Here is a 19,763-nt window from a genome sequence, read left to right as displayed (position 1 = left end):
ACTGAGCATCCACAGCTCTCTGGGGCAGACAATTGCATAGATTTACAACCCTCTGAGAGAAGAAATTTCTCCTCATCTCAGTTTTAAATGGGCGGCCCCTTATTCTAAGACTATGTCCCCTTGTTTTCGTTTCCCCTCTGAGTGGAAATATCCTCTCTGCATCCACCTTGTCGAGCCCCCTCATTATCTTATAAGTTTCGATAAGATCACCTCTCGTTATTCTGAACTCCAATGTGTTCCTTCCTACCTACTCAACCTACCATCATAAGTCAACTCCCTCATCTCCGGAATCAACCTCGTGAACCTTCTCTGAACAGCCTCCAATGCAAGTATATCCCTCCTTAAATACGGAGATCAAGACTGTGTGCAGTACTCAAGGTGTGGCCTCACCAATACCCTGTACAGTTGTAGCAGGACTTCTCTGCTTTTATATTCCATCCCCCTGGCAATAAAGGCCAACATTCCATTTGCCTTCCTGATTACTTGCTGTACCTGCATACTAATCTTTTGTGTTTCATGCACAAGGACCCCCAGGTCCCTCTGTTCTGCAACACTTTGCAATTTTTCTCCATTTAAATTGTAATTTGCTTTTCTATTTTTTTCTGTCAAAGTGGATAACCTCACATTTTCCCACATTATATTCCATCCGCCAAATTTTTGCCCACTCACTTAGCCTGTCTATATCCCTTTGCAGATTTTTTGTGTCCTCCTCACAATTTGCTTTCCCACCCATCTTTGTATCATCAGCAAACCAGGCTACATTACACTCGGTCCCTTCATCCAAGTCGTTAATATAGATTGTAAATAGTTGAGGCCCCAGCACCGATCCCTGCGGCACCCCACTAGTCACCGTTTGCCAACCGGAAAATGACCCATTTATCCCGACTCTCTTTTCTGTTTGTTACCCAATCCTCTATCCATGCTAATATATTACACCGACCCCACCTAAACTAGTACTCCAGAGGCCCGGACTAGTCACCAGTCGAATGTGATGACAAATCCCACCATGGCATTTGAGAATTTGAATTCAGTTTAAGAAATAAAAAGCTGGTATCAGTAAAAGTGATAATGAAAGCTGTCGGATTGTCATAAAAACCCAACTGGTTCACTAATGTCCTTTAAAATCATAGAATAGTACATTACAGAAGGCGACCATTCGACTCATCGAGTCTGCACCGACTCAAGGAGTGATCCAGTTTGTCCCACTGCCCCGCTCTTTCCTCATATCCCTGCAATTTGTTCTCTTCCAAGTATTTAATTCCCTTTTGAAAGCTGCTATTGAATCTGTATCCACCACCCTATCAGTCAGTGCTTTCCAAATCCTAACCATCATCATCATAGGCAGTCCCTAGAAATTGAGGAAGACTTGCTTCCACTCTAAAAATGAGTTCTCAGGTGACTGAACAGTCCAATTTACCGCACGCTCCTTCCGCTGTCTGCGCTTGGTCTCTGCATGCTCTCAGCAACGAGTTTCCCGGATGCACTTCCTCCACTTAGGGCGGTCTTTGGCCAGGGACCCCCAGGTGTCAGTGGGGATATTGCATTTTATCAAGGAGGCTTTGAGGGTGTCCTTGAAACATTTCCTCTGCTCACCTGGGGCTCGTTTGCCATGAAGGAGTTCCGAGTAGAGCGCTTGCTTTGGGAATCTTGTGTCGGGCATGTGAACAATGTGACCCGTCCAGCGGAGCTGATCGAGCGTGATCAGTGCTTCAATACTGGGGATGTTGGCCTGGTCGAGGACGCTAACGTTGGTGCGTCTGTCCTCCCAGGGGATTTGTAGGATCTTGCGGAGACATCGTTGGTGGTATTTCTCCAGCAATTTGAGGTGTCTACTGTACATGGTCCATGTCTCTGAGCCAGACAGGAGGGCAAGTATCACTACAGCCCTGTAGACCATGAGCTTGGTGGCAGATTTGAGGGCCTGGTCTTCAAACACTCTTTTCCTCACCACGTGTTGCGTAATAAATTTTTCCGCGTGTCGCCTCTGGTTCTTTTGCCCATCGCCTTAAATCTGTCTCGCATCTATATTTCCCAGCAAGGCGTCACTGAACAGTCAAGGTGATTGGGGAATGCTGGCTTATTTGTAGGGAAGGAAACCTGCCATCCTCACCCAGTCTGGGCCTACATGTGACACCAGTCCTACACCAATGTGGTTGACTCCGAAGTGGCTTAGAAAGCCAGTCAGTTTTACAGGGCAACTAGCGATGGGCAATAAATTGTGGCCAATGCCAGAAATATTCACATCCCTAGAACGAATCGAAAGTTTTTTTTTTCTGTCGCAATGCAAGCTGCTGACATTTGCCAGGGTTGACTGTGCTAGACCCATAAATCAGGTGGCGACAACCTGGTAAAAGTGCCTCATGAATGCTAACGGGATATGAAAGACACAAAGATCAAACAGTATAAAGAACGTAGTAGTTTATTTTCATTCATTTGCAGTGTGCTGTCCTGCACATAACACAATTGTGTAGAGACAAGTGGTTTATCTGCGTTAATACCAGAGCGATGTTATCGCTGGGCGTCAGTTGGCTCATTTGATAGCACTTGCAGCTGTGAGTCAGAGCTTTGGGTGGGGGTGGGGGGGGGGAAGAATATGCCTTCAATGACAGCTTGAAACGGGTGATCGCAGAAACGGGCGATAGTGAACCGACAGCCTGCTTTACACCCCGCCAGAGAAATCGAGTGCAGCATGAAATGAGTTGCCAACTTGCTGTTGTTGGTCTTGTGATATCTGGAAAGTCTCCTTCCATGAACTTGAGTTCACAACCCAGACTGACAATCCAGAGCAGTATATAAAGGGCTGCTGCATTGTTGCAAAAGAATGAGACATTAAACAGTGCACCCGTCTTTGAAGTGCAGTCACGGTTACATAGGGAAATGCTACAGGCAATATATATTTTTTGTGTTATTCATTCTCGGGTTGTGGGTGTCGATGGCAAGGCCAGCATTTATTGCCCAACCCCAGTTGCCAATTCAGTGGCACTTCACAGGGCAGACACGAGTGTGAGATTGGAGTCATAAATCGACCAGACCGGGTAAGGACGGCAGATTTCCTTCCCTCAAGGACGTTTTGTGAACCAGCTGGGTTTTTACAACGCTCCAACAGCTTCGTGGTCAGATTTACTGATACCAATATTTTACACATAGCAGGAACCCACCAACAGCAAATGCAATGACCAGATATTCTGTTTTTCTGCTGAGCGAAGAACGTTGGCCAAGGTTCTAGGAAAGCATCTTGCTTTTCTTCAAAGAGTGCCGCGAGATTGTTAACATTCACCTCAACTAGCAGACGAGGCTGTTATAACGTCTTATCCATTAGTAGCACCTCTGACAGTGCAGCACTCCCTCAGCACTGTGCTGGTGCGTCAGGGTAGATTTTATGCTCCAGTCTTAGAGTCAAGGGTTAAACCCACGACCTTCTACGTCAGAGGTGAGAGCACTACCCATGGCACTATTCGAGCAAGAGCAAGGAAGTTCTCCCTGTGTCATAAGAACATAAGAAATAGGAGCAAGAGTAGGCCATTCGACCCCTCGAGCCTGCTCTGCCATTCAATGAGATCATGGCTGATCTTTGACCCAACCCCACTTTCCTGCCCAATCCCTATATCCTGTGAATCCCTTAATATCCAAAAGTCTATTTATCTCTGTCTTAAATATACTCAATGACTGAGCCTCCACTGCCTCTGGGGCAGAGAATTCCAAAGATTCACCACCCCGAGTGAAGAAATCTCTCATCTCAGTCCTAAGTGGCCGACTTCTTATTCTGAGATTGTGACCCCTGGTACTAGACGCCCCACCCAGGGGAAACATCCTCCCTGCATCTACCCTGTCAAGCCCTGTGAGAATACTGTGTGTTTCAATGAGATCACCTCTCATTCTTCTAAACTCCAGGGAAGATAGGCCTAGTCTACTCAATCTCTCCTCATTGGATAATATGCCCCATCTCAGGAGTCAGTCTGGTGAACCTTCGTTGCACTCCCTCAATGGCAAGTATATCCTTCCTTAGGTAAGGAGACCAAAACTGTACACAATACTCCAGGTGCGGTCTCACCAGGGCCCTATATAATTGCAGTAAGACATCTTGGGTTGTGGGTGTCCTCGCAGAACAGTTCTGTCTCAACCAACACTCCAAAACAATCTGACGGAAGTTTACCGACCTGAAACTTTAACTCTGTTACTCTCTCCACAGAGGCTGCTCAACCTGCTGAGTGTTTCCACCATTTTCTGATTTTGCATCTTTGATCTCATTGCTGTTTGTGAGATCGCAGCATTTGCAAAATGGCTGCCGCATTTGCCAGTCAGAGAAGTTTTGTCCGTTGCAGCGAAGTGCGTTGCGATGAGAATAAGGAGCAGTTTTTAAAAAAAAAATTTCTTCACCGGTTGGTATTTTTCAGTGGTGAGATTATATTCTGCATATTCCTGATCCCATTTTACATAAGAACATAAGAAATAGGAGCAGGAGTAGGTCATATGGCACCTCGAGCCTGCTCCGCCATTTAATACGATCATAGAAACATAGAAACATAGAAAATAGGTGCAGGAGTAGGCCATTCGGCCCTTCTAGCCTGCACCGCCATTCAATGAGTTCATGGCTGAACATGCAACTTCAGTACCCCATTCCTGCTTTCTCACCATACCCCTTGATTCCCCTAGTAGTAAGGACTTCATCTAACTCCTTTTTGAATATATTTAGTGAATTGGCCTCAACAACTTTCTGTGGTAGAGAATTTCACAGGTTCACCACTCTCTGGGTGAAGAAATTCCTCCTCATCTCGGTTCTAAATGGCTTCCCCCTTATCCTTAGACTGTGTCCCCTGGTTCTGGACTTCCCCAACATTGGGAACATTCTTCCTGCATCTAGCCTGTCTAACCCTGTCAGAATTTTAAACGTTTCTATGAGGTCCCCTCTCATTCTTCTGAACTCCAGTGAATACAAGCCCAGTTGATCCAGTCTTTCTTGATAGGTCAGTCCCGCCATCCCGGGAATCAGTCTGGTGAACCTTCGCTGCACTCCCTCAATAGCAAGAATGTCCTTCCTCAGGTTAGGAGACCAAAACTGTACACAATACTCCAGGTGTGGCCTCACCACAGCCCAGTACAATTGTAGCAACACCTCCCTGCCCCTGTACTCAAATCCCCTCGCTATGAAGGCCAACATGCCATTTGCTTTCTTAACCGCCTGCTGTACCTGCATGCCAACCTTCAATGACTGATGTTCCATGACACCCAGGTTTCGCTGCACCTCCCCTTTTCCTAATCTGTCACCATTCAGATAATAGTCTGTCTCTCTGTTTTTACCACCAAAGTGGATAACCTCACATTTATCCACATTATACTTCATCTGCCATGCATTTGCCCACTCACCTAATCTATCCAAGTCGCTCTGCAGCCTCATAGCATCCTCCTCGCAGCTCACACTGCCACCCAACTTAGTGTCATCCGCAAATTTGGAATCAGGTCCACTTCCCTGCCCGCTCCCAAAACCCCTTAATCCCTTATCAGTTATAAAACTGTCTCTGTCTTAAATTTATTCAATGACCCGGCTTCCACAGCTCTCTGAGGCAGTGAATTCCATGGATTTACAATCCTCTGAGAGAAGAAATTCCTCATCTCAGTATTAAATGGACGACCCCTTATTCTAAGATTATGCCCCCTAGTTCTAGTCACCCTTATCAGCGGAAACAGCCTCTCTGCATCCACCATTAAGCCCCCTTTTTGATAAGATCACCTCTCATTCTTCTGAATTCCAATGAGTAGAGGCCCACACAACCTTTCCTCATAAGTCAACCCCCTCATCTCCGAAATCAACCGAGTGAACCTTCTCTGAACTGCCTCCAAAGCAAGTATATCCTTTCGTAAATATGGAAACCAAAACTGCACGCAGTATTCCAGGTGTGGCCTCACCAATACTTTATATAGCTGTAGCAAGACTTCCCTGCTTTTATACTCCATCCCCTTTGCAATAAAGGCCAAGATTCCATTGGCCTTCCTGATCACTTGCTGTACCTGCATACTATCCTTTTGTGTTTCATGCACAAGTACCCCCAGGTCCCGCTGTACTGCAGCACTTTGCAATATTTCTCCATTTAAATAATAATTTGCTCTTTGATTTTTTTCTGCCAAAGTGCATGACCTCACACTTTCCAACGTTATACTCCATCTGCCAAATTTTTGCCCACTCACTTAGCCTGTCTGTCTATGTCCTGCCCTTGTCTAGAATATTTGCCTATAGCAAAGATAATGGGCCAGAATTTCCTGGAGAGGGGCATCTCATTGTGCATACCCATTAGTTAGATTTTTCCCTGCACCTTTCAGCGCGAAGATTTTTTTGCCCTGTAACTTGTCGGAAGTGCGAGCTGATAACAGCGCAGCGAGGGCACCGGGGCGCCTGGGACCTCGGTAAATGACGGAACTGACAGTCTATCTCCTTAACAACATAGAAACATAGAAAATAGGTCCAGGAGTAGGCCATTCGGGCCTTTGAGCCTGCACCACCATTCAATAAGATCATGGCTGATCATTCACCTCAGTACCCCTTTCCTGCTTTCTCTCCATACCCCTTGATCCCTTTAGCCGTAAGGGCCACATCTAACTCCCTCTGAATATATCCAATGAACTGGCATCAACACTCTCTGCGGTAGGGAATTCCACAGGTTAACAACTCTCTGAGTGAAGAAGTTTCTCTTCATCTCAGTCCTAAACGGCTTACCCCTTATCCTTAGAATGTGTCCCTGGTTCTTGACTTCGACAACATCGGGAACATTCTTCCTGCATCTAACCTGTCCAGTCCCGTCAGAATTTTATATGTTTCTATGAGATTTCCTCTCATTCTTCTAAACTCCAGTAATTACAGGCCCAGTCGATCCAGTCTCTCCTCATATGTCAGTCCTGCCATCCCGGGAATCAGTCTGGTGAACCTTCACTGCACTCCCTCAATAGCAAGAACATCCTTCCTCAGATTAGGAGACCAAAACTGAACACAATATTCCAGGTGCGGCCTCACCAAGACCCTGTACAATTGCAGTAAGACCTCCCTGCTCCTATACTCGAATCCCCTAGCTATGAAGGCCAACATAGCATTTGCCTTCTTCACCGTCTGTTGTACCTGCATGCCAACTTTCAATGACTGATGTACCATAACACCCAGGTCTCGTTGCACCTCCCCTTTTCCTAATCTGCCGCCATTCAGATAATATTCTGCCTTCGTGGTTTTGCCACTAAAGTGGATAACCTCACATTTATCCACATTATACTGCATCTGCCATGCATTTGCCCACTCACCTAACCTGTCCAAGTCACCCTGCAGCCTCTTAGCATCCTCCTCACAGCTCACACCGCCGCCCAACTTTGTGTCATCTGCAAACTTGGAGATATTACCCTCAATTCCCTCATCCAAATCATTAATGTATGTTGTAAATAGCTGGGGTCCCAGCACTGAGCCCTGAGGCACCTTGCCTGCCATTCTGAAAAAGACCTGTTTATCCTGACTCTCTGCTTCCTGTCTGCTAACCAGTTCTCTATCCACATCAGTACATTACCCCCAATACCATGTGCTTTAGTTTTGCACACCAATCTCTTGTGTGGGACCTTGTCAAAAGCCTTTTGAAAGTCCAAATACACCACATCCACTGGTTCTCCCTTATCCACTCTACCAGTTACATCCTCAAAAAATTCTAGAAGATTTGTCAAGCAGGATTTCCCTTTCATAAATCCATGCTGACTTGGACCGATCCCGTCACAGCTTTCCAACATTTTCCCCACTACTGATGTCAGGCTAACCAGTCTATAATTACCTATTTACTCTTTCCCTCCCTTCTTAAAAAGTGGTGTTACATTAACTACCCTCGAGTCCATAGGAACCGATCCAGAGTTGATAGACTGTTGGAAAATGATCACCAATGCATCCACTATTTCTAGGGCAACTTCCTTAAGTACTCTGGGATGCAGACTATCAGGCCCTGGGGATTTATCGGCCTTCAATCCCATCAATTTCCCGAACACAATTTCCCGCCTAATAAGGATTTCCTTCAGTTCCTCCTTCTCATTAGACCCTCGGTCTCCTAATATTTCCGGAAGGTTATTTGTATTTGTAAAGTGCCTTTAACGTAGTGAAATGTCCCAAGGCGCTTCACAGGAGTATAGTGCGATAAAACAATTTGACACCGAGCTGCGTAGGTAGAAATTAGCACAGGTAACCAAAAGCTTGGGCAAGGTGGTAGATTTTAAGGAACGTCTTGAAGGAGGAAAGAGAGACAGAGAGGTTTAGGCAGGGAGTTCCAGAGCTTGGGGCCCAGGCAACAGAAGGCACGGCCACCGATGGCTGAGTGATTACGATCAAGGATGCTCAAGAGGGCAGAATCAGAGGAGCGCAGACAGGTGTTGTGGGGCTGGAGGAGATAGGGAGGGGAAATCAAGGAGATTTAAGGATTGAGAAACAAAGGAATGAAGGGGAAGGAAATAGAGGGAACTAAAGTCGAATCAGGTACAAAAAGAAAAATAAACTGAGAGAAACAAAGATTGGATTGAGAGAGAGACAAAAAAGAGACAGAAAGGCAAAGTAAGAAAAAAAAAGCATTTACATTTTTTATTTAATTTTAAATTTTGAAGAGGAATTTGCTTCCTGCAGGAATAAGATTGACCACTTTGAATTGTTCCTTTTCTGGGCCGGAGAGGTTGAGTGGCATTTCATTAACAATTATCACCTCATTAAGGGCCCAACATTACCCCTTTTTTCGGCGTCCTGACCTGAAGCGCGCTGGAAAGGGCGCCAGAAAAAAGGGGCCCCATCCTGGCTGCTCTTCAGAGTCCCCGGAGTCCTGGCATGACGTGGAGGAGGCTGAAGGGGGGGGGGGGGGGCGGAGCAACAGGCCAGCGCACAAAGCATTGTCGGTACCTGCGCGCATGCTCAGTGAGGGCTGCGCACATGCTCCTGCCCTCCCAGTGTGGGCTGTGAGCAGGACCCGATGCTCGCAGACCCTATCCCCGGCCGAAGGGACGCCCGATCTCGCCGAATCCTATCCCCGGCCGAGTGGCCTCCAGCACCGGCCGGCTGGCCTGCTGAGTTCCCGGGCAGGTAGGACTTCGGTTCTATTTTTTATTTAGTGGCTGTGCTTGAGACTTTTGATTGCGGGGGGGGGGCTGGGGGAGAAGGAGGAACGTTTTGGAGGGGGGGGGGGGAGAGAATGAGTGTATTGGGGGGGAGAGGAGGAGAGTTTTGGGTGGAGGGGGGAGAAAAAGTGTCTCTCTGGCTACAGCCCGTGACATCGTGGCCAGCAGCTCGCATTTCTCCAGCAGGATTTATTTCATTTTTATTAGCATTTTAATTGTTTGAGCTTTTCCTTTCAATGTTTGGTGCTCGGTTGTTGAGGTCCTCTCCAGTTCCCTTCCCTCCCCTATCCCTGCCCTAATGTCTGCTGAATGTGCGCTGCTTTTTCTTCACTGCCCGCAAGGTTTTTCAGAGCTGGCCACATACGCAGACCTAAGTCGATTTGGAGTAAGTTTTAGCTGGCCAAAGTGGCATAAATGGCCAAAACTGGCGTAAGTGTCTGGGAACGCCCCTTTTTGTAAAAGAAACTGACCTAAAAAAAATCGTATCTAACTGACTTACTTTGGAACAAAGTTTTGGGAGAAAATGGCATTTATTAACTTACGTCAGAAAAAACAACTTACTCCAAAAAAATTGATGTAAGTCATGGCCAGGATTGGGCCCTTAAAAGTGTACTTAAGCTCTTAATTACCGGCTCTTGCAATAATTGTGGGCGAGTATTGTGCAAATGCCGTAACATCTTAAAAATATGAAGGAGGCCAGAGGCGAGATGCCACTTGTGTAAGGCAATATTCGAGCAGTAGGCCGCGGCTATTCCCAAATCACAGCGTAGCTCTACCTCACCCGAACTTGCTGGCTGATTTCCGCGTTAATAACGACGCGCGCCGTGAACTTGCCCTTCTTACTCCAGCAAAACCCGGGCCGATAATAACGTGGCGGAAATACAGGCCAGGAATGTCCACGCAGTCGTTTTGCAGCAAGTTGCAGCCCATCCACCCCCGGCGAAGTTAGGGTGGGCGATTGGGGTCAGCTCCATGGGAAATCCCGGGCATGGGGTTTCCAAAGGTTCCTTCCCGACTTCCCCTCCATTCTAGTTCCATGTTTTAGCTTTACCCTTACTTTCTCTCCCCCTTCCACCCACCCCCCCCCACCCTGCCGCCAATTTTCTCCCCGGTTTCCCCGCCCTCCCGGATGCTCTTCCTCTAGTTAGGGCAGTCTTGGGCCAGGGACTCCCAGGTGTCGGTCGGTGGGGATGTTGCACTTTATCAAGGGAGGGTGTCCTTGAAACGTTTCCTCTGCCCACCTGGGGATTGCTTGCCGTGTAGGCATTCTGAGTAGAGCGCTTGCTTTGGGAGTCTCGTGTCGGGCATGCGAACAATGTGGCCCGCCCAACGGAGCTGGTCGAGCGTGGTCAGTGCTTCGATGCTGGGGATGTTGGTCTGAGGGAGAACATCCAATCACGATGCACGCGGGGGGACCAGAGGTCAGTGTATCTCCACAGTGTTCTCGCTCAGACCAACATCCCCAGCATCAAAGCACTGACCACGCTCGACCAGCTCCGTTGGGCGGGCCACATAGTCCGCATGCCCGACACGAGACTCCCAAAGCAAGCGCTCTACTCAGAACGCCTACACGGCAAGCGGGCCCCAGGTGGGCAGAGGAAACGTTTCAAGGACACCCTCCCTTGATAAAGTGCAACATCCCCACCGACCGACACCTGGGAGTCCCTGGCCCAAGACTGCCCTAACTAGAGGAAGGGCATCCGGGAGGGCGCTGAGCACCTTGAGTCTCGTCGCCGAGAGCATGCAGAAATCAAGCGCAGCCAGAGGAAGGAGCGTGCGGCAAACCAGACTCCCCACCCACCCTTTCCTCCAACCACTCACTGTCTGTCCCACCTGTGACAGAGACTGTAATTCCCGTATTGGACTGTTCAGCCACCTAAGAACTCATTTTTGAGTGGAAGCAAGTCTTCCTCGATTTCGAGGGACTGCCTATGGTGATGACAGAAGGTAGGGGGGCGGGAAATGTATTACCCAAGATGTCCCTGTCTTTATATTTGCAGTGTTGACCGGTAGGCGTGGTTCTGAATGGGGGACAGCTCCTTCAGCACCAGCGGAAAGACTTCCTTTATGTAACGCCTTTCTCAGCTTCAGGACATCCCAAAACACTTTACAGCCAATGAGATAAGTATAGTCACTGTTGCAATGTAGCAGCCAATTTGTGCAAAGCAAGCTCTCCTTGACAAACAGCAACTGGATAATGACCAGATTATGTTTTATTGTGATGTTGTTTGAGGGATAAATTATTGGCCCAGGACACCGGGGATAACTTCCTTTGCTCTTCTTCGAAATATTGCCCATGGTATCTTCTACGTACCCCTGAGACAGCTCAACGGCTGATCCGAATGAGCTCCCTGTACCTAACCCAATAGCCCCCTTCCAGCCCAGCATACAAATGGCCGATCTGCCCAGTGAGTGCCCTGGGCCGTTCGACTGTGAGTGCATCACTCAGCCCAACCAAACCTTTCCTTACCTGATATCAATGCAGACACGCACGCTTCCAGCATTGGTTACTGGACAGCCAATCGTCTCTCGAGTTGAGCATTACTGTGGTCAGATGCAACGGTCCCAAATGAGCCCGGAACTGGAACCTGGGAGTTTCTGGTATGGCACGGTTCAGTGCTTCACTGGATAGTGCGTTTACCCATGTCACTGGGAGGGGAATCAAGCGGAGTGGAACAGCTACCTGAAGTGTTTTTCCAATCCATCTCTAACATGTATTTAATCACAACCAGGGCTGTTGAAAATCAAACAAGGAGAGCAAAAGCTGAACAGGAGCCAGGCATAAAGTCAAGCCCATGTGCAACTTTACTTTCACAATTTCAACACCTTGCTGCATTAGTTACACCAGCGTGTAAAAATCTGAAAATACATAGTATACTCATAAATAGCCAGTTCTTTAGAAAATGGAGGTTCAGAAAGACTTACATTTACATAACGCTGTTCACGATTCCAAAGCGCTTTACAGCAAGTACTTTTGGACTGTAGTAATGTGGGAAACGCGGCAGCCGATTTTGCACACAGCAAGCTCCCTCAAACAGCAAAGTGATAATGACCAGATAATCTGTTTGTGTGATGTTGGTTGAGGGATTAATATTGGTTAGGACACCGGGAATAACTCCCCTGCTCTCTTTCAAAATAGTGCCGTGGGATTTTTTTTATGTTCACCTGAGAGGACAGGCGGGGCCTCAATTTATCGTCCCATCCGAAAGACGGCACCTTCGACAGTGCAGCGCTCCCTCAGCCATCATCATCACTGCACTGGAATGCTGCCCACTGAGCCATAGCTGACACTTAAGCTTTCTTTCTTGGGTATAAATATTTATGGGTAGGAAGTTCAAAAACATGGTTTGTTTGCCTCTTTAAATGGTTGCACACAGTACTAAACTTCAGGTCCACTGCTGTCGCTTAGATAAGTGGTTGTTTAAAAGTGCATAACAAATTCCTCCTTTTCCCCGTCCTGCGAACTCAGACTGGGTTATATCGCCCAATGGGAGGGAGCTGCCTGGCCTCCTGCACCTTGGCCAAGTGAGCCTGGACAGCGGTTAGACAGGGGGCGGAAGGAGGGGGCGACACAGATCAGCCCTCGCCAGCGGCAGTAATGTACGCGGGGAGGGAGTCGGGGCTGGATTTCCCGATCCCTCCCCGCTGTAATTTCAGCGCAGTTTTTCCGGGACTTCCACCGATCCTCCTGGTCGGAGATTGGAGACTCCCCCCTTCCCCAAAATTCTACCTCCTGATGTTTGCATGCCTGTAACTGTGAGCGGCGGGATAACAATTGGGAGTGAGATCCTGAATTCTCGACCCCAACCCACCCGCCATCGCTCCCTTCACTGTCCAGGGGAGTAGTGGTCTGTGCAGACCAGCTCTGCCCTTGCCTCTGCTGCAGTCAACCTACGCTAGCGAGTGGGTCAGTAACCAGGGGTTATGGATTTAAAAATCATTGACAATAGATTGAGACCGGACATGAGAAATGTTTTCACTCGGAGAGTAGTCAGGATCTGGAACGCTCAACCTGAAAAGGTGGTGGAAGCTGATTGCCTCAATAAATTTAAAGGGCGTTGGACAGGTTCTTAAGGATGAGGAACTTACAGGTTTACCGACAAAAAGCGAGGATGTGGGACCAACCACGACTGCTCTTTCAAAGAGTCGGCACAGGCCCGACGGGCCGAATGTCCTCCTTCTGTCGCTGACTCGATGACACTCGGCAGAGTTGGACAATGGAATCTTGGCCTGGCTGGATTGGATGCAGAGGGGGGAAATAGTGAACCCACTTATCACCAAATGGAGCGGCTTGGGGTAAGGGATCGCCAACCCTCCAGTATTACCCAGGAGTCTCCAGTAATTAAAGATGGATACTGCTGTGAGCAATGCCCAGGAGAACGATTCGAGGGGCATTAAAATAAATTGTGCATTTTTATCATTTTCTTTGATTACTTTCATTAATTAGTTCTAAAAAAATATTGGTGAAAGGGGAGAAATTAGGCTGTTTGACGGGGCTGAGAGGGCATGTGATGAAACCTCCAGGAATATGTTCATCCAGGGTTGGCAACCCTATGCGACGATATCCTGAGTGTTCCTAGGAACGGTTTCACAATGTTGCTTTATCGACACAGCCCCTCCCCTGAGCATCACAAAGAATTCCTCGCCCATTTGTGTGCCTGTGTGTGTGTGGGGTGAGGGATGGGTGGATCAGTCCACCCCAGTGCCCCCACCGTGCTAAACCGCCAGCAGCACCACTGCGAGAGCTGAAGGGGGGAGATAGACCAGGAGAGGGACCAGTGAGTGTCACCACGGTATCACGCACCGGCGAACCGACGGTGACTTGTACCAGGCGAGGGCGAGCGGGCGCGGCAGGGCACCGCAATGTATGCACCCGTCAACATGCTCACAGGTTTGTAGAGATGTTGCAAGGGGTTGCTCCTCAAATTCTGGCTGCACTTCAGTCCCACACTCCTGATCTTTGGGCACCCTGTGCGGAGGGGAGCGGGGCAGGTCCCGAGGGCCTCCTCGTAGGACTGCTCCTGGGCCCGGCCAAGGGGGCCATCGGCCGGTCCAGGCAGCGGGCGGTCGAGGGGGTCGTTCAGCCCGACTGCCTGCCTCTCTTCCGCGGGTACATCCGAGCCAGGGTGTCCCTGGAGATGGAGCACGCAGTGTCCACCGGTACGCTCGCGGCCTTCCGTGAGAGGTGGGCGCCGGAGGGACTGGAGTGCATCATTACCCGTGACAACCAAATTTTAATTTGATTTAAGTGTCCGTAAAAGTTTATTTTGAAATTTGTGGATCCTAATGCCCTTGCCAAAAGGGCCCGCTTGATTTTATGTTCTATTGTTGTAGAGTTGTTGCACGTTTAAGGTTCCTTTAAAGTTTTATTGTTAATTTGTGGGTTCTAGTGTCCCTTTAATAAGGGGGCACTCGGCTTTATCTGTTAATTAAAATAGTTGTAGAGCTGTTGCATTGTGAGTGGCTTAGCCAGTCACGTGATGTTCACAAGACTCAATAAAACCCCAGTCAGTTCGGTCTAGGTCATCCACGATGAGGTATGCAGTTGTGAGCCTAGTGGATGAACCGGTAATGTGTAGTGTGATTGTTAAAGCTTTTTAATAAACCAACTAGTTGTTAATAGCAATGTGTTGCCATGAATTCATAAGCAAAGAACCCATGAAGCAAATACATTAGAGGCACGGCGATCACTGGCACCCGGTCCCTTTAAGAATCCCCCCCTCCCCCGCCACCCCTGCTGTACCAAAACCACATTCAGCGACAATTGTTGCCTGAAGCCAAATGCGTCACTCGGCCCACAAGCTGAGGGGGCCGCGGAGGGACCATATGGCCAGAGTATCTGCAGCTTCTTACAGCCGAAGCCAAGGCACTCAACCATCAGGGCTTAAACCAATGAGCAAAGTCTCGTGCTGGTCTAACTACAGCTCGCGGCACAAGGTTACATTGCATTGGGAGACGCACACTGACACTCATCTGCTCTCCCTAATCTTTCATCTATTGCTGTCAGCTCCGTCACAGACTGCAACTACTTCAGTCTTTTGTCCAAAGCATTCCCCTGTTGTTACCACCACCCCCCCCTCCCCCCGCCCCCACCCTCAGTTCACGGACATAGAATTACTTTGAATTTATAGCACAGAAACAGGCTATTCGGCCCCATAGGCCTGTGCTGTTTTTATGCTCCACAGCAACCTCCTCCTACCTCTCTTCACCTCACCCTACCTGCATATCCTTCCATTCCTTTCTCGCTCGCGCACTTGTCCAGATTCCCCTTAGAGACTGCTTCGCTATCTGCCCCAACCACTCCCTGTGGCAGCCAGTTCCACATTCTCACCGCCCTCTGGGCAAAAGAGGTTTCTCCTAAATTCCCTAATGGATTTATTAGTGAATATCTTATCTTTATGTCTCCTCGTTCTGGACTTCACCCCCGCCCCCATAAATATTCACAACCAGGGTTGAAATGGTTGTGAGCAGGGAGTCTGACAAATGTTTCTTGTTGTTTGGGGAGGGAGGAACTTGCCACCTATGCGTTGCGATTTCATGGCAGGCAAGAGATGCAGCTTGACATTATTCACGCCACTGGCCCGTGTGTCTGTCAATAAGGTTCACCTTCTAATAAAGACTGGGTCCCTTTAAATACACAGCGTGAGAACTATTTCTAAATGCTTCGCCACGTTGGGATTGAGACCCTAACTTGTTGGGAGCCTAACACCCTTTAAGTTCCAACAATTTCCTATGTGAGGCGCGCTACAGCAGTGCACGTTATCGGTGACACCACTGCGATCCCTCAGTCTCTTTGAGAAGTACGCTGTGAAGTCACGGCTGCCTGTGCTCCAGAGCTGCCCTTTTGTAACCCTTCCCTTCCCTGAGCTCCTTGCGCCATCTACAGCCAGGAGGATGACTTAGCTCCCGACATCTCGGCCAGTGCGGCTAATGAAACTCGCTACTTGCTAGGAGATGTACCGAGAGGGGACAACACGAGATACCCGCGTATCTCAGCACTCATTGTACTATTTAGTATGCTGCTGTAACAGCAGGTGAGTGCAGTGGTTTATGTTACGTCTAGTGATCCACACAACATTCGTTTATATCCCACCATGGCAGTTTGAGAATTTTAAAATTCGGTTTGAGAAGAATCGGAAACTGAAATGGTTGTGCAGGTTGAACCTCCCTTATCAGGAACCCTCGGGACCTGGCAAGTTCCGGATAAGGGATTTTTCTGGACGAGGGGTGGTCACTTTTAATTGGATGGTACTGGTACTGGGCAAGGGGATATCGGGGCTGGCTGGCTTTGGGGCTGGGAGTGCGGCAGAGAGATCATGCGGTGGATCACGAGGTCAGGCCAGCGATTGCGGGAGTTGGCAGCGAGGAAGGACTTCAATTTGTTCATGTCGGAGTTCTGCGCATGCCGGGAATGGTTCCAACCGAAGGGTGGTTCCGGATAAGGGAGGTTCTGGATAAAGGAGGTTCAACCTTTACCAGTAAAGGTGGCCATTCTTGTAAAAACCCCAACTGGTTCACTCATATCCTTTAGGGGGTGAAAAGCTGCCGTTCTTACCCGGTCTGGCCTACACATGACCCCCGTCTAACACCAGAGTGTGGGTGACTCTCGACTGCCCTCTGAAGTGGCCTGGCAAGCGGCTCAGGTGCATCAAAGGGTCAGAACGCCCTCCCCACCACCATCATGACCCAGCTCCTCAGGCCAACTAGCGACGGGCAATAAACGTCGGCCTTGCCTGGGGAGGCCCCACACAGCCCGAGAGTGAAGAAATAAAAAACACAAAAGGAGAGACAACCAGCGAAATAAATGTCTCTGAATTTTCTCATTCCCCCTCCCCCCCCTCCTCCCCCCCCCCCCCCCCCAGTCACTGCCGTCTCGGTGCCAATAAAAAGTAAAAAATAAAAAATAAAATCACTTTACTCCGAATCCACGCCTGATTAAAATATCCCGCGGCAAAACTGCGTCGACCACGGGATTAAGCTCAGTAAATAACGCCGGAAGCAAAAAGGTCGGCGCCGTTTTTACGTCTTAAGTCTGCTTGTTCACCGTGTCGAGGGAGATGTTCTCGTACGCTGAAGGCGGATGGATTTCCTTGGCTTTGCCCACGCCATTGTCCTCGTCTATGTCCTCGTCACTGTCCTCCTCGTCTTCGCTGACCAGCTCCTCAGAATCAACGTAGGTGTAGAAGTAAGCCATGATGGAAAAGATGATGGAGACGGCAAGCAGGAGGCAGGCAAAGAGCAGGAACTCGGCCCACTGCGGGTGAAACGGGAAACGCATTCAATTAGCATCGCGGAAGCTGCATGTCTTGGGAACATAGGAACAGGAGTCGGCCATTTTAGCCCCTGGAGCCTGTTCTGCCGTTCAGTGAGACATAAGAACATAAGAAATAGGAGCAGGAGTAGACCATACGGCTCCTCGAGCCTGCTCCGCCATTTAATACGATCATGGCTGATCCGATCATGGACTCAGCTCCACTTCCTTGCCTGCTCCTCATAACCCCTTATTCCCTTATCCTTTAAGAAACTGTCTATCTCTGTCCTGTGGCTTCACTCCTTTGGGTACCTTTGAGGGGATATCAATGTCAGATTTAAAATTAAACTAGCATCAATTGCCGTTTGCAGAAGAGTTCCAAACTTCTACAAACCTTTGCGTGTAGAAATGTTTCCTAACTTCACTCCTGAAAGGCCTGACTCGAATTGTTGGACTATGTTCCCTAGTCCTAGCCTCTCCAACCAGCAGATCTATCTTGTCAGTTCCCCTTAAATATCTTGAAAACTTCGATAGAACCACCTTCTGTCCACAGTGCCAATTTGCAATGCTCAAAGGCATAGAATCCTGGAATCATACAGCACAGAAGGAGGCCATTCAGCCCATCCTGCCTGTACCTGCTCCATGAAAGAGCTAGCCAATTCATCCCACTCCCCCTACTCGTTTCCTGTAGCCCTGCAAATTTTTCAAGGTCTTTCCACCATCTACAAGATACAAGTCAGGAGTGCGATGGAATACTCTCCACTTGCCTGGATGAGCGCAGCTCCAACAACACTCAAGAAGCTCGACACCGTCCAGGACAAAGCAGCCCGCTTGATTGGCACCCCATCCACCATCTTCAACATTCACTCCCTCCACCACCAGTGCACCGTGGCTGCAGTGTGCACCATCTACAAGATGCACTGCAGCAACTCGCCAAGGCTTCTTCAGCAGCACCTCCCAAACTCATGACCTCTACCACTTAGCAGGGCAGCAGGTGCATGGGAGCACCATCGCCTCCACGTACCCCTCCAAGTCACACACCATCCTTAATTGGAAATATATCGGCCATTCCTTCATCGTCGCTGGGCCAAAGTCCTGGAACTCCCTCCCCAACAGCACTGTGGGAGCACCTTCACCACACGGACTGCAGCGGTTCAAGAAGGCGGCTCACCACCACCTTCTCAAGGGCAATTAGGGATGGGCAATAAATGCTGGCCTTGCTAGTGACGCCCTCATCCCATGAATGAATAAATTAAAAAAATATACAGGTACAACATCCCGAATCCGGAATTCCGAAAACCAGAATTGTCCGAAAACCGAACATTTTCGAGGCGGCCAAGAAAGTTACTATTGAATCTGCTTCCACCGCCCTTTCAGGCAGCGCGAACCAGGTCACATCAACTCGCTGCGTATACATTTCTCCTTAGGTTTAGGTTTTTAATGTTGATCACCTTCTTCCCTGATGGTAATGACCCTTACTGGGGGTAGGGTCCCATAGAAAGCAAGGGGCGCTCTGCTCCCTTACCCAAGTGGCCACTCTTTACTCATGAGTCAGAGAGTGTGTTGCTGTTCAACCATGGTGGGGGGGGATATCATAGTCAAACCCAATCATCTCCTCACCTGAAGTCCACCTATGCATAGGAACAGGAGGAGGCCATTCAGCCTCTCAAGCCTGTTCTGCCATGCAATGAGACCATGGCTTATCTGTGACCGAACTCCATATACCTGCCTTTGCCCCATATCCCTTAATACCTTGGGTTAACAAAAATCAATTAATCTCAGACTAAAATTTACAATTGACCTTTCATCAACTGTCATTTGTGGAAGAGAATTCCAAACTTCTATCACCCTTTGCGTGTACAATATAGGTACATAGGAACAGGAGGAGGCTATTTAGCCCCATGAGCCTGTTGCGCCATTCAATTAGACCATGGCTGATCTGTGCCCTAACTCCACAGATTCCATATGGCCTACCTCTGTTCCTGTGTTTCCTACTTCACTCCTGAATGTCCTTGCACTACTTTTCAGGTAATGTCCTCTAGTTCTAGACCCCCCCAATCAGCGGAAATAGTTGGGGTAAAATTGCGCTTTTTTATAGCCCCATTAGCGTCTCCGGGGGGACGTAACGAGGTTATTGCCCGGGGGTAGGAGTCGGGGGCTGGTGGGTTGTTGTGCAGTTAGCACCGCGCCCCGCGATTTGCGCCCTGGGCAGGCGCACGCATGCTGATGACGTCATCTTTGTGCGCGGCGATGACCCATCTTTGTGCGCGACGATGATGTCATCTCTGTGCACGGCGATGACGTCATCTCGGTGCGCGGTGACCCCCTCGTTGCCCCGCTCCGACCTCTTTGCATCCTGCGGTGGGAAATTGCCCCTCGGGTCGCGAAGCCGGCGGACATCCGT

General features: G+C 48.9%; 1 protein-coding gene across 2 annotated transcripts in view; it reads right to left on the bottom strand.

The window, feature by feature from the left end:
* Positions 1–16,974: 16,974 nt before the first annotated feature.
* Positions 16,975–19,763, bottom strand: part of slc15a2 (solute carrier family 15 member 2) — a 261,524-nt gene continuing 258,735 nt past the window's right edge. For both annotated transcript variants that reach the window (XM_070875245.1, XM_070875244.1), the window contains one exon: positions 16,975–17,362. In XM_070875245.1, coding sequence (XP_070731346.1) covers positions 17,135–17,362 — 228 coding nt within the window. In that variant the 3' untranslated portion in view covers positions 16,975–17,134. The remainder of the gene's footprint in view (positions 17,363–19,763) is intronic.

Source organism: Pristiophorus japonicus, chromosome 3, assembly GCF_044704955.1.
Source record: "Pristiophorus japonicus isolate sPriJap1 chromosome 3, sPriJap1.hap1, whole genome shotgun sequence".
Classification (NCBI taxonomy): Eukaryota; Metazoa; Chordata; class Chondrichthyes; family Pristiophoridae; genus Pristiophorus; species Pristiophorus japonicus.
This window is presented reverse-complemented; position numbering and strand designations above follow the sequence as displayed.